General features: G+C 41.5%; 1 protein-coding gene across 2 annotated transcripts in view; it reads right to left on the reverse strand.

Moving 5' to 3' along the window:
• Positions 1–20323, reverse strand: part of ntn1a (netrin 1a) — a 70782-nt gene extending 50459 nt beyond the window's left edge. Inside the window, exons 1-2 of one of the 2 annotated variants that reach the window (XM_053637507.1) lie at positions 19900–20323; positions 17104–18234 (exon numbers count right to left, since the gene is read on the reverse strand). In XM_053637507.1, the coding sequence (XP_053493482.1) occupies positions 17104–18121 (1018 nt within the window). In that variant the 5' untranslated portion in view covers positions 18122–18234; positions 19900–20323. Of the gene's footprint in view, positions 1–17103; positions 18263–19899 lie in introns of those variants that run through there. The other variant, XM_053637508.1, reaches the window with a different exon arrangement.
• Between the last annotated feature and the right edge of the window lie 533 nt (positions 20324–20856).

A 20856-nucleotide genomic window follows, 5' to 3' on the forward strand; every position in this document is an offset into this window, starting at 1 on the left:
TTGAATAAATACCTCTATAAAGAGAGGCAGCGGTTGCTCTGTATTGCGTAACCTGACAACAGGTGTTTATAGGTATGCATCAGTGCAGATCCTGGAATCAGGTATCAGTTCATCATGGGGCTCATTTACTCATGCAAAATGCTCTGATACAACATCTGATTTCAGTGTACAGTGATCAGATCGACAGCGATCTGGACCTATTTCAGAATTAGTGATGAAAGCAAAGCAAAACTGTGAAAATATCACAAGGAGGAACTACGGCGTCTTCCTACAATTACACATGATTAAACATCTTGAACATAAAACTCAGCATGAGGAGGTCATAAAAGATCAAATTAACACTCAGTTATTTAGACAATCCTAGTATTTTTGCACTTCTACGACCTGACAAAGTTACAAATATCCACCACCATGACCTGTTAATCAGTCTGAGAACATGTGAAGTGGATCAGCACGTCCATTCCCTCCGTTACAGAACCAACTAATCTCTATATGGGTAAGAGGACAGGTGAGCACCCGTACCGGTACTATAACAAATTTATTATACAGCTATATAGGTTTAGTGGTTAGCACGCTTGCCTCGCACCTCCAGGGTTGTGAGTGTGTGTGTGTGTGTGTGTGTGTATGATTGTGCCCTATGATGTGTTGGAACCCTGTCCAGGGTGTCCCCTACCTTGTTCCCTGGGAGAGGCTCTCTGCGGCCCTGTGTAGGATAAGTGGTATGGAAAAAAGATGGATGGATAGATAGATGGAAGGTTAGTAATGATATGTGCGCAATTGCATTCCTAAATGACGCAGAAAAAAACGCAAACAATGTCAAAGTCAGTCGCTGTGTTGAGATTGGCTCATGTGTTGGTTTTCTGTGATTTAAAAGCGGGACAGGTCAGAGGAGTTAACGGCCTTGCGTGTGTGTGTGTGTGTGTGTGTGTGTGTGTGTGTGTGTGTGTGTGTGTGTGTGTGTGAGTGTGTGGTGTAACAGAGCTCAACCCCACGGCGATACAGATACCAGGCTTAGTCTTATGTGTGAACTGATCTGCCCCTGAACTTTGGTGCTGCCTTCCAAACTCCTCAAATACCACAACTTTTTTTTTTATTGCACAAGATTACTCAGCACAGATGAATTATGGGAGAAGTGGAACTGAGCATCAGCCAGCACCCTCGCAATTACTGTTTTTTGGGGGGGGTGGGGGGAATTATACAATCCAAAAATAACAGCAGTGAAAGTTCCAGGCCTGGAGATAACTCAGCGGTGGGTTTGTTTACCCCGAACTGCGCTGGAGTTTAGGTATTGCTGCTGTGTGGCTGCCATGACCACAAAGACCACAATTACCCCACAGGAATGCCCTTTTACACCCCCCCATACTGCTCATCATTATTCCTCAAAATACAGCTCTCTAACCTCTAATCCTGAATTACACACACTGCTCATTACACTAATATTACACAGAATAATACACATTTACCGTGAATTGACCAGTGTGTGTGCTCTTTATCTCTCTCCCAGCCTTTCTCTTAAACACAGACATGAGGTTGTTATTTTCAATAAATGTACGTTTTGTGTGTGTGTGTGTGTGTGTGTGTGTGTGTGTCACGCAATCAGGGTTTAGATGGAAGCAATTGCAAACAAGGGTCTAGTGATGTGTCGTTCATGAACGATTCGTTCATTTTGAACAAATCTTTAATATGACTCTGGAACAACGAGTTGTCTCAGACAGTGATTCGTTCATTTTGTGTTGACCGCGCATGCGCTGCAACATCCCCATAGGTTCTGTAAAGGAAACAGAAATGATTAGTTCACCTCTCGAGTCTTCAGGTTCAAGTCGTTCGTTCATCACGTCACAGCCCCATAGGCTGAATGTAGTGGGGCTGTGATGTTATGAACAAACGACTCGAATCCTAAGATTTGAGACGTGCACTAATCATTTCTGTTTCCAGGGAAATAGATGTGACAAATGTGACGTGACAAAAGAAAGAACGATTCGGATCGGGAGGTGAGGTGAACTAACAGACTGCATCGCCTGAAGACCCATCTAAGCTATTAATGAATCATTTCTGTTTCTCATAATTTGCCCTTGGCTGCATTAGCCTATAGTTTATTTTTTATTTCAAATGTGATCAACGTTTGCATAAGTACTAGATGTGTTGGGGAATTGAACATGTAACATTTTAATTATATTCTGGTGAAATGAACAGAATGACTCGGAAAAAAGATTCGTTCATTTTGCCGAATGAGATTCAAAGATCCGAGTCAGTAAAATGATCCGAACTTCCCATCAATACGAGGGTCACACGATCAGGCAAACAGTTCAAAACAGGCAAGGCAGAGAATCAAGGATGAAGGAGTAAACTAAGTCAAAACCAGAATATCAAACACTAAATAAGACAGAGATGACAGAGACAATAGCAACCAAGTGTAATACTTCACAAAGACATTGTGAATGAGCAGTCTCTTATATATTGTGGTGTGACTGTCAGTGTGATTGGGAACAGGTGTGTGTGATTAGACCTCAGGAGAAGATGACCTGTATGTGTGTTCCACTGGGAGTTCCACAGTCATGTTTGTAGGTTGCAGTGCATTCTGGGAAATGGAGTCAGTAGTTTGCCGTGACGTGACAGAACTGTACAAAGTTATGAAATTTGGCACATATATAGGGGACAGTCTGAAATGTTGCCAGAGCCAATTTGGAGTTGCTATCTCAAATGCTTTAGTGCCACCAACAGCTCAAATCTGCCATTGTGAGTCATGTCAAAAACCTGGACCATTTATCCAGTCTCCACCAAATTTCACACAGATCATCATCAGAGCATGCTGGCAAAAAAAAAACCTTTTTGATATCTCAAACTGTTTCCATATAATGCATCATCAAACTTGACATACGTGCTGCATAGTGTTTTACATCATATCCTGTTGTGCTTAGTCCCATAATTGCTGCTTGCAGCTATATTATTTATACATGTATTTTAGTTTTATTCATTTGATTTGTTATTGCTGCCAATATCCAAAGTTAGGAAATAGCTATGGTAAGTCTCATGAGCTCGGAAAATCTAATCATATGTCGTGAAACGGACAAACTTTGACGTGGGCTACGTGCAAAATGTTCATAAATTATGTCAAATTATTTATTATGCAGACTTGCATGCGGTTAGGGTTGGAAATCTGTCCAATAAACTAGTCAATAACAAATGGTTATATACCTGTTACCTAGCAACCGGTGATGCACACCCAGCTGTTAGATGTAAACTGAACTCTACACACGTGCATGCTTCATCCTAAATGTCTCCCTGTGTGAAATGCAGTCTACTATAGAGGCTGTAAATACGCATGTACGTACAGTGCAGTATAGAGAGAGAGGGAGAGAAAGAGAGAGAGAGAGGGACGATGGATGTGGCTCGGGTTAGACAGCCTGTTGTAAAAATGCCAGATCCAGTCAGATAATGAATCGATAACAAGGGACATCACTACGACCTGCTTTTACATACTTTTCAGGCTTTTAGTGACTGTAATGTTATTAACTATAGCATTGTCCTGCTAGTGGACATTCTGGCTATAAAGCAGAGATAAGATTATAGCATCAGTCAAACTGCAGTAAGTGTGCTATCAGGATGGATCTGGAGTGAGGAAGGGCTGGAGAGAAAGTATTTCTGTTCAACATTATTGTCCTGTGTGAGAGCTATGATGATTACGGTGAAGGTTCTACAGTTAGGACGTGTATAATCTGTCGATACGTAGAGCAGAGCAGTGCTACTCGGCCTGATTCATCGCGCATGAAGAGAGCTCAGTCTGTTTCATCTCTCAGTGCACTTCAAAATAAATCCATCCAACAGCTTTAATATTTATACACAACACCGTTTATTTCTTCTTAATCTGGGAGGAGACACGTTTAGCCTTCTGATGATATTTTTAGTTTAAAAAAAGGTCTGTGTCCATTTTCCAGTCCAAAACTAACTTCACTGTAACGCTCTCTCTCTCTCTATCTCTCTTTCTCTCACTCTCCTGCTGCTTTTCTCTCTCTATCACTGTCTCTCTCCTTCTGTCTCTCTCTCTTCCTATCTCTCTCTCAATCCAAAACTAACATTATTGTTACTGTCTCTCTTTTTCTATCTGTTATTCTCTCTCTCACCCTCTATCTTTGTTATTCTCTCTTTCCCTGTCTCTCTCTCAGTCTACAACTCATTTGAGTGTTACTCACTGTCTGTCTGTCTGTCTGTCTCTCTCTCTCACGTTCTCTCTCTCTCACACACACTCTGCTAATCTCTGTCTCTCTCCCTGTTTCTCTTTGTCAGTCCAAAACTAACTTCACTAACTCCCCGTCTCTCTGTCTGTCTCCCTCTCTTTGTTACTCCCCGTCTCTCTGTCTGTCTCCTTCTCTTTGTTACTCCCTGTCTCTCTCTGTCTGTCTCCCTCTCTTTGTTACTCCCTGTCTCTCTCTGTCTGTCTCCCTCTCTTTGTTACTCCCTGTCTCTCTCTGTCTGTCTCCCTCTCTTTGTTACTCCCTGTCTCTCTCTGTCTGTCTCCCTCTCTTTGTTACTCCCCGTCTCTCTCTGTCTGTCTCCCTCTCTTTGTTACTCCCTGTCTCTTTGTTACTCCCTGTCTCTCTCTGTCTGTCTCCCTCTCTTTGTTACTCCCTGTCTCTCTCTGTCTGTCTCCCTCTCTTTGTTACTCCCTGTCTCTCTCTGTCTGTCTCCCTCTCTTTGTTACTCCCCGTCTCTCTCTGTCTGTCTCCCTCTCTTTGTTACTCCCCGTCTCTCTCTGTCTGTCTCCCTCTCTTTGTTACTCCCTGTCTCTCTGTCTGTCTCCCTCTCTTTGTTACTCCCTGTCTCTCTCTGTCTGTCTCCCTCTCTTTGTTACTCCCCGTCTCTCTCTGTCTGTCTCCCTCTCTTTGTTACTCCCTGTCTCTCTCTGTCTGTCTCCCTCTCTTTGTTACTCCCCGTCTCTCTCTGTCTGTCTCCCTCTCTTTGTTACTCCCTGTCTCTCTGTCTGTCTCCCTCTCTTTGTTACTCCCTGTCTCTCTCTGTCTGTCTCCCTCTCTTTGTTACTCCCTGTCTCTCTCTGTCTGTCTCCCTCTCTTTGTTACTCCCCGTCTCTCTCTGTCTGTCTCCCTCTCTTTGTTACTCCCTGTCTCTCTCTGTCTGTCTCCCTCTCTTTGTTACTCCCTGTCTTTCTCTCAGTCTTTCTCCCTCTCTTTGTTACTCCTCGTCTCTCTGTCTGTCTCCTTCTCTTTGTTACTCCGTCTTTCTCTCAGTCTTTCTCCCTCTGTTATTCCCTGTCTCTCTCTCTGTCTTTCTCCATCTCTTTTTTACTCCCTGTCTCTCTCTCTGTCTGTCTCCCTCTCTTTGTTATTCTCTGTCTCTCTCAGTCTTTCTCCCCCTCTTTGTTACGCCCTGTCTCTCTCTGTCTTTCTCCCTCTCTTTTTTACTCCCTGTCTCTCTCTCTGTCAAAACCTTTGCTCCTAGTTACCCAAAGTGTTACTCTCTATTTCGCTTTTTAAAAGGGAGATTGTGTGACGTGTTTTATATATTTTTTTAATTATTTTAAATTATGACCAACAAAATTCCATCACTTGTTAGTTTAGATAATGTCCTGCGTCACTGTTGTTTGTCCATTTTGCTGAATCCCCGGTAGAGAGTTTTAAACCCCGCTCATGTACGATGCTGTTTTACGTGTGATGAATCGGGGCTGATCTGACAAATAAACACTCTTTGTGCGTTGCCCAGAGTTTAACCTTCCCCTGAAGGACAACTTTTTTTCTCGCTCTCTTCGGGTGGCCATGAGGGACATTAAACTCTCATTATCTCACACCAGGGGCGTAATTACTTTCTAACGACGTTAAAATAGACGGTAGGCTTTTGAAATCCGCTCCTGGTCCAATTGAGTTTGAATAATGACTCTGTGTTGACTCAGATCAGGCAAAGGATTACTGAAATCCTTCATTCAGGGAAAAAAAAATCCATGAAACTAAGATTTCAGTTACAGTTTTTCTGTGAAAAAACACCACCACGTATACATTTATACAGCGCAGAGATAACGCCTGTGTCCTGTAGACTTTTATAACTAGTGCTCAAAACAAACTGAAACCTGGTTCATGTTGGCATTACATTTGTACATTTTTACATAACAATAAACGTTTCAAATCTTCATGCATGAGTGGAGTGTGTATTTACAACAGCGTAGAGAACACAGCGGGATTTTTTTTCCTTTTCAGAATGTTGAAATCGTGTATCAGTGCCAAAGCACTGAGAATGTGTACAGCTTTGTTCAAATGGGATCGGATGACATTCTCTTTCTTCTGTTACCATAATTACACACACACACACACACACACACACTGTCATGTAATACGGGAGAAGGACTAGAACTACGTTTCCCATCAGCCACCACACCATGTCACATGTCTTTTTCACCTGTTTCACGTTTAGCTCATTAGCACTGGTGTGAATGTATAGTCACGTTCAGCACTGCACAGTTGTCTTGCGTTATTTACACTGTCCTCATGGTTCATGTTACGCTCGCCATTGTTTCATGGAAGTCTAGTGTGGTATTTTGTTTGCTACGTTATTAAATAATTCACTGACATTCTGCAATTGCATCCGCCTCTAAATCAATATCGTGACAGGTTCTGTGGGCTGCCAGAGACTCAAGAGCGGTGGTAGAAGAAGAAGAAGAAGAAGAAGAAGTAGCAGAATAATAATAATAAGAAGAACACTAACGATTACCATGCGGTGTTTGGCCCCTAATGAATAACCTGTTCATTATGTTGCTCATATGCCATAAGATTAATTCATTCCCATATTACACTGTAGTGCACTTGTATTAGTGAAATATGACAGACTTGTGTCGTGGATAAATGCTGGAGCTTGTTAAACTGAGGAATAATTCGTGCAGTGAGACTTTTGGACCCGAAGTGTATATGTGGCTCTTGGAGACCTGGCTGTGTGTGATTAACTTTAGCTGAACTCTGGTTATTAACGCAAGTTTCGCTATAGTTAGTTTATGATTAATAAAACAGTGACGTGTTTTTGGGAAAAGGGTTATGAGAAAACCGGGTTATTAGAGCGGAAAACCTTCTCAGGTCATCTCCATTACTCACCTAAAACATCACTACTTAACTTTCACAGATAACACAGAGCCTGTTTTACACACACACACACACACACGCACGCACACATGTACACACACACACACACACACACAGATGCAGGTGGGAACAAACTTATTGAATAACGGAACATCCTCAGAGAGATGGTAACAGGAAAACAATCCAGGGGTCTTTTCCCAGACTGAATTAAAAGCTTATTACAGACTTTGTTGCGTGAGTAAAGTACAAACAAAAACGGGGAAAAAATGCCAAACACAATATATGACGTTTGTGCGCACACGCTCGGCCAATGCCGATCTCAGATCTGAGGAATTTCCAAAAACTCAGACACGACAAGCAGCGTGAAAGCGTTTCACTAATCTTAAATCTTAAACCTGAGGGAGCAGGCTGTAGTCGAACACATTTTCATTAACATGACAATAAACACAACAATCAGCACATGTTTTAAACAAAGGCAGGGATTGATCTACCGCTTTATATTCCGCCATATAACAGCTTAGTCGCATATAACATCGCCTGCTCTCTGATTACGTATTTACACCGGAAATCTGATGACTCCTAACTGCGGGCGATCCGATCCGTACCTCCACCCTCAGGCCTGCTTAAGTGTTTAAAATGTCTCGTTGGTGTTTAAAAAAGACACTTCTTTCAGGTGCACTCACAACTCCAGCCTCAGCTGAGGTTCTCTCAACGGTAGCTTCGTTCAAAAATGTACGTTTCCTGGCTCTCTGTTCTTTGTTTTCGTATAAACCGTAGCAGAGAGCAATGATAAGCAGCATCCTTCACACTCCTCCGATAGTTTATTTATCCTCGCCGACGACTCTCTGTTTCCAGAAGAGATCTGGTGTCTCGTTTCCACGGAGATGGGTGGGAACCCGAAGCTTCAATAACAAAAAAGTGCCTGGAGGAAACGAAAGAGCAAGGAGAGCGAGGAGAGTAATAGAGCTGGTGTTTGGCTTCAAACGGAGGAGAGAATCAGATTGGAAATTACGCTTGGCTTTGTTCAGCTCACTCAGGACAAATAAACCGGCAGATGTGACGTGATTAGGAGTGGGGAGATCTGATCCGTGATGGATTAAACATTTGTAAGTTGTGGTGAAAGGTAGAACTTGTGCAACGGTGGAATTAATGATGTTTCCCGATGTCTCAGGCAATCTCTATAAGTAGATCTGAAATCTCCGGTCTGTCCGTGATCATTATAACCCGTCCTGAGTGACATGGAACACTGGACACATCTGCACACTAATCAGAACTGAAATGTTTAAACACGTGACCAAATCAAAGGAACTGCTCAGTCGTGGTAATGTGTAATTGTGTGTGTAGTGTTTCTTCCTCTTCGTGTCGGCTTATGTTGTTTGAAGTGTCTTTATCTCAGCTTATCTACAGCAGGTGTCTGATAAAGCATATCTATAGCTGTGAACTTTGACACCGGGATTAGTCTGGGATGAGGAAAACGTAGTAGAGGAGATAAACAGTCAGTAAATAAATTATTGGGCAGTCGAGGAATATTATTATCCGATTTTTCTAAACTACAAAAAGCCTGATCATGAATCTCAGCACTGCAATACGTGTGTGTGTGTGTGTGTGTGTGTGTGTGTGTGTAATGGAGCTACACAAGATGAATAGGAACTCTGCTAATACAGACTGTACTATATTCTATATCACATTATTTCATAATATATTTATTAAACAGGGAGCTGAACACTATGTTGTTCACTGCAGGACTTTTATAACGAACACAGAAGCATATAGATGACATTATTAAAAACCTAAATCAAATAACTCACCTCTGCATATACGTATAATTCACTACACAGGGCTCAGAAGTCATTATTTCACACCCTGTGTAGGGCATTTATACAGGAAGTAGGGCAGTAAATCACAATATACTGCAGCACCACATAAACACCTACACTCTGTGTGTGTGTGTGTGTGTCAGATAAAAGACGTATGGCTGTTGATTCATGGTTACGCCCCAGTAAACATCACACGAACGTTTATTTACTCAGAAGTCCGAGTAAATAAAGACGGCGTGGTATTTTAATTCTGAATTTACTCCAGCGCTCGTCCGACAGTTCAGAACGGAACGTTCCTGATCCTCCTCGTCCTCGCTAGTTTCCTAAAGTGTGGCCAGGCAAGACAGGAAACGGAGACAAAAGGATGGAAAAATACTACATGCCATTATTCTCAAACATCATTACACTCATACAACTATCCATCTCTCTCTCTCTCTCGCTCTCTCTCTTGCTCTCTGTATGTAAGTCTCTCCATCTCGCTATGGATATCTGTCTTCAGTGCTTAGAGTTGCAGAAAACTAAAACAAACACACCGACATCTCTCACCATCACAAAGAGACAAGAAGTACAAAGAAGAGAAGAAAAGACAAGAAAAAGCAAGAGAAGAAAACAGGAGAAATGAGGAGGGGAAAAAAGTTAAGAAGAAAAGACAGAAGAGAAAAAAAATAAGATAAGAGAACAGAAGAAAACAGAGAGAATAGTGAAGAGAAGAATACAGAAGAGACCATAAAAATAGAGAACAGAAGAGAAGTATAAAGAAGAGAAGAATGAAGAAGAGAAGAGAAAATAAGAGAACAGGAGAGAAGAAGATAAAAGAAAAGAGAAAAGAAATTGGAAGAGAAGAGAAAGAAATGTAAAAAGAGAAAATGAGAATTGAGGAGAGAAAATAGAGAGAAGAGCGGAGAAGAGAAGGGAAGAGAAGAAACAGTGAGAAAAGAGAAAATGAGAATTGAGGAGAGAAAATACAGAGAAGAGAAGAGAAGAGAAGGGAAGAGAAGAAAAAGTGAGAAAAGAAAAAATGAGAATAGAGAAGAGAAGAGAAATGCAGTCTCCTCCTCCTCTGTGAAAATCGACTCATTCCCTCATTCCCTCGTTCTCTCCAGCTCTCCGTTTCAAAGCCGAGGTCACGGTCTGTGGGCTTGTAAAAGGAATCTGGCTCACATTATGGATCCAATCAGTGTTACAAAACCGAAACCTCAAAAATGAAAGCAGCACACACTCCGAGGAGAGACGGAGAGACAGACGGCCTCATCCTGAACGCGAGCCTGGTGTTTAAACCTACTCTGGAGATGAAGACGCTGGAATGTGGAGAGAAGTTCTGCTGTAAGGAATCCTAGCCTTCACTGGGTTCATCCTCATCATCATTGAGACGAAGATGGACCAACGACGCTCAGATAATCACTACAGTTACAGGACGTAACACCGCTAAGCTGTCCAACACCCCATACACGATATTAGAAACACTTTTTAATAAATATATTTTGTGAATAAACAATAAACATGTATCTGTATACTAAAGGTGCTTCAGGATGCAGTGTGTTTTTTCATCAACAGTATTTACTGAGTGATTAGGGCTCGTTTAATATCCTTCCATAACTGTAGATTTCAGTCAGATATCATGGATAGAAATTCTTCCACATGTACACTACTTCAGTAGTGATTTCACTGCTCAGTCAGGTAATAGAAAGAGAGCAGTGAGCCAGGTGGGAGCGTCAACTGTCCCCAAAAAATAGCTCTGATTTTACAACAATATTGATCTCTCTTGATATGGTGGCTTCAATCGAAATGAAGAGATTTCCCTGACAGCCCCACCCCCTCCTCTGGTGTTTCATGACCTGCATTTGCATAATAACACAATAACACTTGCATGATGAATTCAGTGAGCTCTAGCAAAGTTCTTAAAGTTCTACAGATTTCTATTTCTATTTAAATAACATTTTAACTTTATTAAGCTTCTCAAAAAGAATCTGCAGTGAGATGGAACTGATTAAACACCAGACCCAACCGATGTCTGATAACTGATTAAACACCGGACCAAACTGAAGTCTGATAACTGATTAAACACCGGACCCAACCGATGTCTGATAACTGATTAAACACCGGACCCAACCGATGTCTGATAACTGATTAAACACCGGACCCAACCGATGTCTGATAACTGATTAAACACCGGACCCAACCGATGTCTGATAACTGATTAAACACCGGACCAAACCGAAGTCTGATAACTGATTAAACACCGGACCAAACCGAAGTCTGATAACTGATTAAACACCAGACCAAACTGAAGCCTGATAACTGATTAAACACCGGACCCAACCGATGTCTGATAACTGATTAAACACCGGACCCAACTGATGTCTGATAACTGATTAAACACCGGACCCAACCGATGTCTGATAACTGATTAAACACCGGACCCAACCGATGTCTGATAACTGATTAAACACCGGACCCAACTGATGTCTGATAACTGATTAAACACCGGACCCAACTGAAGTCTGATAACTGATTAAACACCGGACCCAACCGATGTCTGATACCTAATTAAATACCAGACCCAACTGAAGTCCGATATGAAAACTAAAGAGTTGAGAAAAAGACAAAGCATTCATAGCATGAGAGGAGAAGAGAGGTATTATCGTATTACAACACATTCCATTTTAAGGTGTGTGTGTGTGTGTGTGTGTGTGTGTGTGTGTATGTGTTAAACCAGCTGCAGATGGTTGGTTCTGGGCTGGTGTGCTGCAGTCTGGCAGGCATCAAGTTCAATTTGCAGCAGGGTCCTCACACACACACACACGCTCACACACACTCGGGGTGGGCTCTCTGCCAGCACTCATCTCACCGTGAGGTCCGGGCTTCACATACACACAACTTCCATATGAGCTGCAGCAGAGACGCTGGGTGTGATGATGAGATGTAGATTTAATATCAGGCATTTTGAGTATAATATCATATCAGTGCTGTGTGGTTTATCTCGTGTATTTCAGATCATATAGTTGTATATGTACACTGCGCTATAAGATGAACTTGGCTGTACCCAACTTGAACCGTGGTACGGTGCCAGCGCCGGCCATAACTGCCTGTACACTCCATATTAATTTAGCTTGGAGAACGGCGTCCCTGCTGAGACTGATCCACACACACATGTCGGATGGCTGATGTGAAAAGTCATCGTTATGGGCTACGTTTCTATGTTCTTCAGAATCCACTGAGTGAGCGAGAAGATCACAGATGAGAGGAGGAGAAGAGGATGATGCTCAGTGGAGGAACGTCAGTCACTTCTCCAACAAGAACACTCATGAAGCATTCTATTCTGGAAAAGTGCAATTATAATCACGTCTTTCTCACATTCTCTCTCTATCTTGTCTCTCTTGGCTTCATGTTCCTGAGATCCTGTACAATAAACTCAGGGCTGAATATTCTAGAACAGACTGTGTGATAGCGTGTGTCTCTGCGTCAGATTATACGATGAAGATCCTCTAACGATGGACCAGAGGTTAAAGACATCACTACATTCTGCTCGCGTCATCAATCGGCGTGATCCGGAAATCAGCTGGTGCAGAAAATAAACACACACATTCTTCACAGAGAGCTTAGAGGAGATTTTTCTGTCCATTAGTGTATTTCGTTTACGTTTGCTGTCATCCTATTGGTGGATTTTAGACTAGTGTCGTTGAAACGATTTTAAACACAAATTTCTCACACTAATTCAGAGGCACTAATTCAGCCGCCGGTGAGCGTCACACTGTGTGTGCTGATCTTAATTGCTCCGAAAAATCTGTCAGGTGGGAAGTTTAATTAAAGATCAAAAGTGTTTCCTTTTCCTTTTCTCAGTCTGTTTTGCCCTCTTCTCTCTCTCCCTCTCTCCCTCCCTCCCTTTCTCTGTTCTTCTTCTCTGGGTTGTCTTCCTCGCTTTTTTTTTTTTTACTTGTATATTTGATCCATTCAGATGAGAATAATTAAGTATGCCATGTGGAAAGTTTGATTTATATAGACCTTTAAAAAAGAAAAACATCTTCCTCTTTATCATTCTCTGTTTCCATTCTCTAATTCCTTCTCTCCAGTGCTCACTTTCTCACTTTGCTCTATCGGGACATGTAAGGATGAGAAGCGGAAGAGTGGAAGAGCAAAGTGAAAACCATCTTGTCCTCTTGGTTAATTGTTCTTCATCCTATCCTCTCTTTTCGTTTGTTCTTTCCTCTTTTTATTTTTGCTCTATTCCCTTTATCAGCTTGACTTGAGATGGACAACGTGTGATGCAGCACTGTGCTGAAGTTCATTTCTCTTTATCTCCTCTATTCTATTCTATTTGAGCTTGTTCTTTCTTTCTTTCAGTCTTTCTCTCTGTTCACCAGAAATGTTGGCTTATACAGACGGTCAACCACGAAGAGCGCAAATAGAGTCCTTTCCTCTCTTTACGTTTCTTTCATTTATTCTCTCTCTCTCTATCACTTCTATTAGTCACGTGGGAGGTTTTAAGGTGATGAAGGGAAGGTGACCAAAGTGCAAAAGTGTTTTTCCTCTCTCTCTTCACCTAATTTCTCTTCTCACCCTCTCTCTTTTATTTGCCAGGTTTGATCCGGCGGGCGCTTTTGAGGATGATAGACGCCGGTCCATAAACCCAGCGGAGCGGCTCAAACATTAACCAGCAGGCCTCGAGCCAACACGGCTGCGCTAATGCCTCTGTTCAATCACCTCTTCATAGACACACACGCCGTTTTATTGCCTCGCTGAAGGTGCTGTTATATAAATGTGAGATAAAAAACAAAGTTCTGCTCGCAGCTTGGAATTAAAAGCATGACATTAAACTAAATTGTTGTTGTTTGCTTTAGCGATCTGAAGCGTCTGTGAGGCTGTAATTAAATCACTCGTAATTACTGATTGCTGAAAGCATGTCGGATCTAATCTGTGTGTGAAATGGCTCGGCTCGGCTGTCTTCCTGATTCACTCAGCAAAGCTTCGAGCAAAGCAAACGAGCTCGAGAATTACAGTGAAGACATAGAAAAGTGGGGGTCCACCTGGCTGCTCCTAAAATCTGAACTGAGTTGTAAGGCATGTGGTGTGGATAAAGAGCATATTTCTCTGAGTATTCCTCTCTTCGTATTTTTGCTTTCCGCCGTGAGCAGGTCATGAGGACATGAGGATGTTTAACTGTAATTTCTGTCGATTGTGTGTTAGTATGTTTAATATTCTCCACCACTCCTCCCTTCAGCGCTGTGTTAATGGCCTCTAAGTGAGTTTAATGATCAATATATTTTAAACATCAGCTAAATGCAGATATGGACTATAAGATTAATATTCAATTCAATTCAATTTAATTTGTATAATGCTTTTAACAATGGGCATTGTCCCAAAGCAGCTTTACAGAAATATATAAATTCAGGATATAGATATTATATTTTAAATTTATCCCTAATGAGCAAGCCAGAGCAAGCCATACTATATGCTCTTATTACTATATGCTCTCTATTATCCTATGAGGAAGCCAAACTATATGATCTAATTAACATTCTAAAATAAATAAATATAATTCTACATCTATAATTATTAATAAATACATCTTTCTCTCTAACAGCTATCTCAATTTTCTTCTGAGTCATTCTTTCTTTTTTTCCTCTATATACCAGTGTGTGTATAAGGATGTCTGTCATCTCAGATGCTCTCTCTCTCTCTCACACGCACACACACACACACACTCTTCTAAAAAAAGTGACGCTTTCTTTTCTCTATAGATTGAGCACTGTTTCCTTTCTTCTCCCTCTCTCGCTTTATTTCAGAGGTGTGTGTGTGTGTGAGTGTGTGAAAACCCAGTTCAGGAATGTAAGGTCGTACCATCGGCTCGCTGACAGCAAGATGGATGCAGTGAGTGACGCTCTTTTGTATCCTGCGTTTTACACACACACACACACACACAACCTTTATAAAAATAAAGTGTCAAGGATATATGGAACAATTCATTCCTCCTGCAAGACAGTTTAAACTCCTCATGTTGACATTTCCAGCCCAGGATCGTGTAAGAGGCTACAGACCTGTCTCTCTCTCTCTCTCTCTCTCTCTCTCGCTCTCTCTCTCTCCAACTCTTTCCGTCTGTATCTGTCTCTCTCTCTCTCTGTCTCTCTCTGTATGATACTTTCTTACTGTGTCTCAATGTCAGTCGCTGTACATTTCTCCTTTAAGCACTTTCTCGTGTTCTATCTCTCTCTTTTTCACATGTTCACTGTCCCTTCTTGTCCTGATAAATTACAGTAAGTTTGAATGGACAAACCTTGGGTCACGGTTACTATTAAGAGTCAAAGTAACGGATACTTTCTCTTTTTTATCAGGCAGGAATATATAATACCTAATCAATATATTCTGTATTTCGGGAGAGGAATTAATAACAACATCAATAATAACAATAATACTCTGATTTATATTGTATATGGTGTTACTGCTGGACTGTATCCTGATATGATCATGCCAATAAAGCAGCTTTCATGTGAAATGACTTGAACAGAATTGCATTTCAGCTCTACTCTTACATACTGTATTTTTGGGTTGTTGTTTTTTTAGCTATGCTCAGAACCAGATTAACAACACCAAACCTCCAAACAGATGAACCTTCCGAACATATCAAACCCCCCTTCTCGTCAGAAAAGGACACCTTTGTCTTACACACCACATCACGGCACTGTTCCTGGTCTTTTGTGCGCTTTACTTGGTTCACTGAGCTTTCTAATATCATGTCCCTACAAACTGATCAAACCTGTGTATTTAGGTTTAAGGTTTGTTCTGTAAGCAACACTGCATTAAAGTTCTCATTTTGTTTATCCATTTTCATGTTCGTACATACTACACATGATCTATCCAGGATATATTTATTGCGTGTCATAATTCCATGTAGCAAAGGCTACGCTACTTCTGATAAATGAGGATATTGACCTAACATGCTTTCACTGACAGTATTAATATCTGTACTGTCTTACACACACACACACACACACACACACAGTCACATTCTTATACAATTCTAATTAAATAAATAGGAAATATTTCTCTAATAATAATAATAATTATAATTATAATATTAACCACAAATGATCCTAAATAAGCTTTACGAATAAAGAAATAAAAGATACGACTGTGTGGCTTCTTGTACTGGCTCTGGGTTTAAAGCTATAATGAACAATGTTTATGCTGCATATCTTCTTTATAAAGCTAAATAATTCCCACACTTCAAACAAAAAATACTTAACTGAAAGACAGAGAAATAAAAGCCAGCTTTACAGAACTTCTTTCTACCGTCTTGTCCTTACATTTGTAACAAACCTCCTAAATTATTTTTAGTTATATTAATTTATATACCTCTTTGTTTTTAAAACAGGGATTTAGAGCACTGTCTTTAGGAGCACTCTGGAATTCCAAATGAACCTCTAATGTATCCTCACAGACAAAGCAGAGGTCCATTATGTCCAGTTATGAGCCTTAACGCATGTCAGCTACGTTACACTATTCAGGTGTCAGGTGTAGACAGTGATAGAGATGGTGTACAGTATACACCTCTGCACCATGCTGATCCAGTAAAAGTAACCCAAACAGAGCAGCACAGTTTAAACATGCCATATCACACTGTAAAGTGGAAAAAAACATACAGTACAGGTACAACAGTGATCAGTTTGTACCTTTAATACAATTTAAAAGTACACTACATCCTCTTTTATAAGGGTATGGTAGACTTTTTTTTAGATTCCTTAATGAATTAAACCTAATCATGTGCCATGTGTGAGTGCACTCTGAGCAGTAGTGTAGTGCTGTATGTACAGTGTGTATGTGTTGTTTATAATTAGAATATATATAATAACAGCCTCATCAAGGACAATATAAAGGATTTTTTTCTGACATTAATGCAGTGTATAATGTACAGGTCCATCTTTATTCTGTAAGGTGTAAACAACGTAAATGCAGCATCAGATGTAGAACAGTGATTCAGTTCTGTTCGTTTAATGTGATATAAATGTAAATCAGCTGCTGCTCTCACTCTGTATATAAACCCTGGGTACTGCATTGGTGACATGTGTTTTCACCCTGAAAGCTGTGGTTTAGGTTTATAAACTGTGTTGTTAGTGAGGAAGGTAACACACCTGTGTAACTTCAATAATGCTCTTCTTCTCTATCAGTGTAAACACGCGCGTGTGTTTATAGCGTTAATGTTATTAAAGACTCACCGACACACTCGTTGGCCTCTCTCGCGGTCGCGCGCTGCCACGGTCGGTCGTAGTGGAACGGTTTGCACCTGTCGCACTCGGGTCCCGCCGTGTTGTGCTTGCACTCGCACACGAGCTCTCCGGTGCGATCGCGCACGCAGCGTGAGGCATGCCCGTTACACTTGCACCGGCCGCCTACCTGCAGGTCGGACACGGCGTAGAAGTGCGAGTCCTCCTCGTCCTCTGCTTCGGCCTTGCGCTCCTCACCGTGCAAGCGGCTGAATGTGATGCGGATGTCCGTGGCCGTGACCCAGTCCTGGAGCACGGGCGAGTTGTCGAAGTCGTGAGCAGACGGCCGGCCGTCCAGCGTGCTGAAGGCCACGAGGCCGCCCGAGACCGGCTGCTGATGGTGCGGTTGCTGCTGCTGGTGCGCGTCCGTGCACACGGCCTCCTGCTCGTTCTGCTTGGTGATGGCGGCCCGGTTCGGCTTGTTGTACACTTTCCGGCACTGGCTTGAGTAGTACTGGAACGGAACCCACGTCTTGCCGTAGTCCATGGACTTGAAAATGGCCATCGAGTCCGGACGGATCGAGCAGAACTGCGCGCTCACGTACGTCACCTCGAACTTCTTACCGAGAGACAGCGTAAGCGTCACGTTCTGAGGGTACCGTATGCCGTTCTCGGACTGCCAGCACGTAAGGTTGTGAGGGTTGTGCAGGTCGGTGAGGTGCGAAGCCGGATGGCGCCTTTTGGGGTCTGACGCGTCACACATGCGGCACTCGCGGCTCCTCTCTCCACCGCCTCTCTCCGTCCCCAAGCAGTAGCGACTCGGTGTCTTCTGGCCACATGTGCTGGACGCGCGCACTTCCCGGCCGAACGCAGCGTTCACGAAGTCCGGGATGCAGCGGCGCGCCTGCCCGTTTTCGTCGTAGCACGGGTCCGGCGGCGACGAGCTCGCGAGCGCTTCCACCGAGGGCCGACAAAGCGGCGTGAGCAGCAGCACACCGAGCATCACAGCGGCACAGTCCACAATCATCATCCCGGTTAACGCGTGTAGTCCGAACTGACCCGCACACCAGCTGATACACAACACACAGCTCTTACCCAGTCCCTCAGAGTGTGTGTGATCAGCGGAGACCGGAGCCGGTAATCCTGCAAGAGGAGGAGACACACACACACACACACACATACGGTAAATTTAAAGGGAGTGCGGCTGGATACTGATCCTGTGTGTGCGTGTGTGTGTGTGTGTGTGTGTGTGACACCACACTAAAAAAGAGACAATACCACTGGTAAGGCTTTAAGAAACTATCCACAGATTTAATAATTATTTAATTTTAATATACATCACAGAAAGTGGATTTAACTCGGGTTAGATGTCCGGGTATAATAGCCTAATTCTACCTCAAATAGCTGAAGGTGGGAAATCTCTCCATCTCTCAGAGGCTCTACACTTCTTCCCTCCTGTATTAATTGATGTGAAAAACGATTCTTTTCGATGATTCGATTCTTTTAATTCTGCAGACTCGGATCTTTCACTCACTGACCCGTTAGGTCTTTTATAGCATGTGAATGGCAGAAATACGATTTCACGATAGTGACTCATCTGTTACAAAAAGTTAGTGAAATAACATTGTAACCCAAATTTGGTTTTATTAATTATAATAAAGCGCAACAGTGTGTGTGTGTGTGGAGATAAAGTCAACGTTGTAGAACAAGTGTAATGTTGTGTGATCTGTTTGCAAAGAAAAATGGCTACGAGCTTAAAAACGATTTATGGATTGTTTCGATACTTAATTAGGCTACTTAAACATTGTTTGATGCCTAATTGTGTAGGTTGAATCCTATATGTACACACATATACACACACACACAGGGGGAATTTATCCTAGTATCCTAACCAGTCCACTGGCATGTCTTAGGAAGGGTGGTGGGAGGAAACCAGAGAACCCAGAGGAACCCCGCATGGACATGAGGAGAACATGCACAGGAACTCCGCATCAACAGTAACCTCAGCGCAGGAACCCTGGAGCCGCGAACCCTGGAGTGGAGGCTACAACACTACCACTACACAGGAGCTGTACTCTACATGCGAATTCACAGTACTAAAGGTACTACACACATACCGCTGATGGTACCACCGCAGTGACAAGGAAAGCTACAGTTTGGTACCTTCAGTACAGGAACAATTCTGACACCTTTCTGGGGTCTGAACACACAGACTAGCATTTTGAATAACTGCGTTTTCCTTTTTACAGTAATTGTTTAGTTTTTTTTAAGTCTTGCAATTGTATTAATTCAGGAGTTCAGTCTCAGTACATACTACACATTACAATTTTCCAATGACATGTCGAGCGCGCGACAGAGCTGTATTCAAACAAACAACGACATCCATCGGTAACTTCTAGAAACAACCGGTTTTCACACAGCAGCGTTTACTAAACACACCGCCGGCCGCGTGCGCTGGAATTACAGCGGGGGCGCGCGGAATGGAAACACGAGCGTTCAGTCCGTTTTGTGGTCAATTTAATAAAAAAGAAGAAAAAACAAATAAATACATTTTAAAGGCTAAGCTAAATGTATAGCCTAAGCTATCAAGACAGCTAACATTATCTTACATTACCTCCTGCTTAGCTTTTATATATATATATATATATATATATATATTTAAAAAATGTAAAGATGTCGATAAAACAGCGCTAACACCTGTGCTACGTCGCCAATTAAAATGTTAACCGTTATTACAAATATCGCAATATAATATATTTATATTATATTTATATATTTATAATATATTATAAATATATATTAATTTACCTGAAATATTTCCACAGGACGGAGATAGTTTACAAATTTCTACGGTGTGTTAAATTTTTCTTTCTCTTTGTTTTTACCTCAGGGTTTGATTAAGTGTTAGCAAGACTGGCTAAGCATCGACTGTATACGCAGCTATAAAACTCTAATCCGTCGTCATGTACCGCAAGAAGTCTAATTATTATCTAGCTTTATTTTATTGTGACGTTTTCCTCTTAGTCATTATAAAAAGAAAGAACAAACGCAGATTCTGTACTGAATTGGTGCTAAATGTAGAGGAGTTGGTTTCCGATGAGCTTCCGTTAAATGTAAAAAAAAAAAATTAAATGAGAGTTCTGTGGCGCGCGGGCAGAGAGCCCAGTGACGCGGTCATGAAACAGCTCACGCGCAGATTAATTAGGACTGTAGCATAATAATAATAATAATAATAATAATAATAATAATAATAATATTTACATACTAAACTATTTATAATTTATCATTAATTATTCCGACCGTTAACATTGATATTGATAACATTAATATTTATATTATATTATAATCAGCGTTTTGAATATGAATTTTGTTATTAATAGTTGAAATGTGTTTCCATGTTGTAGGTCAGTAGAAATTGTTATTTTAATTTCAGTTATCTTAGATCATTAAATGAGGAAGGTAATAGGCTAACAATCATATTATCATTGTGTTGGCTTATGATTATATCAGACACCTGGTTGTTGTTTTTTTTTAATCTTCTGATGAAACTGACTAGCAAACTAATTAGTGTACTTTATGCAATTCATATTTATTTCATTTTTATGTTAAAACCAGTAACACCTTGTTTTGCTGTGGGATTCGGTTTGGTGCTGTTAAAAACAGCTGAGCGCCTCTTTGGAAAATAAATTCAGTTCAACAGAAGAGTAAAGGAAATGAATAAAGAAATATCCACAATAAATAATCTAATGCAATAATGTCATTAAA

This window comes from Ictalurus furcatus, chromosome 12 (assembly GCF_023375685.1).
Source record: "Ictalurus furcatus strain D&B chromosome 12, Billie_1.0, whole genome shotgun sequence".
Lineage (NCBI taxonomy): Eukaryota > Metazoa > Chordata > Actinopteri > Siluriformes > Ictaluridae > Ictalurus > Ictalurus furcatus.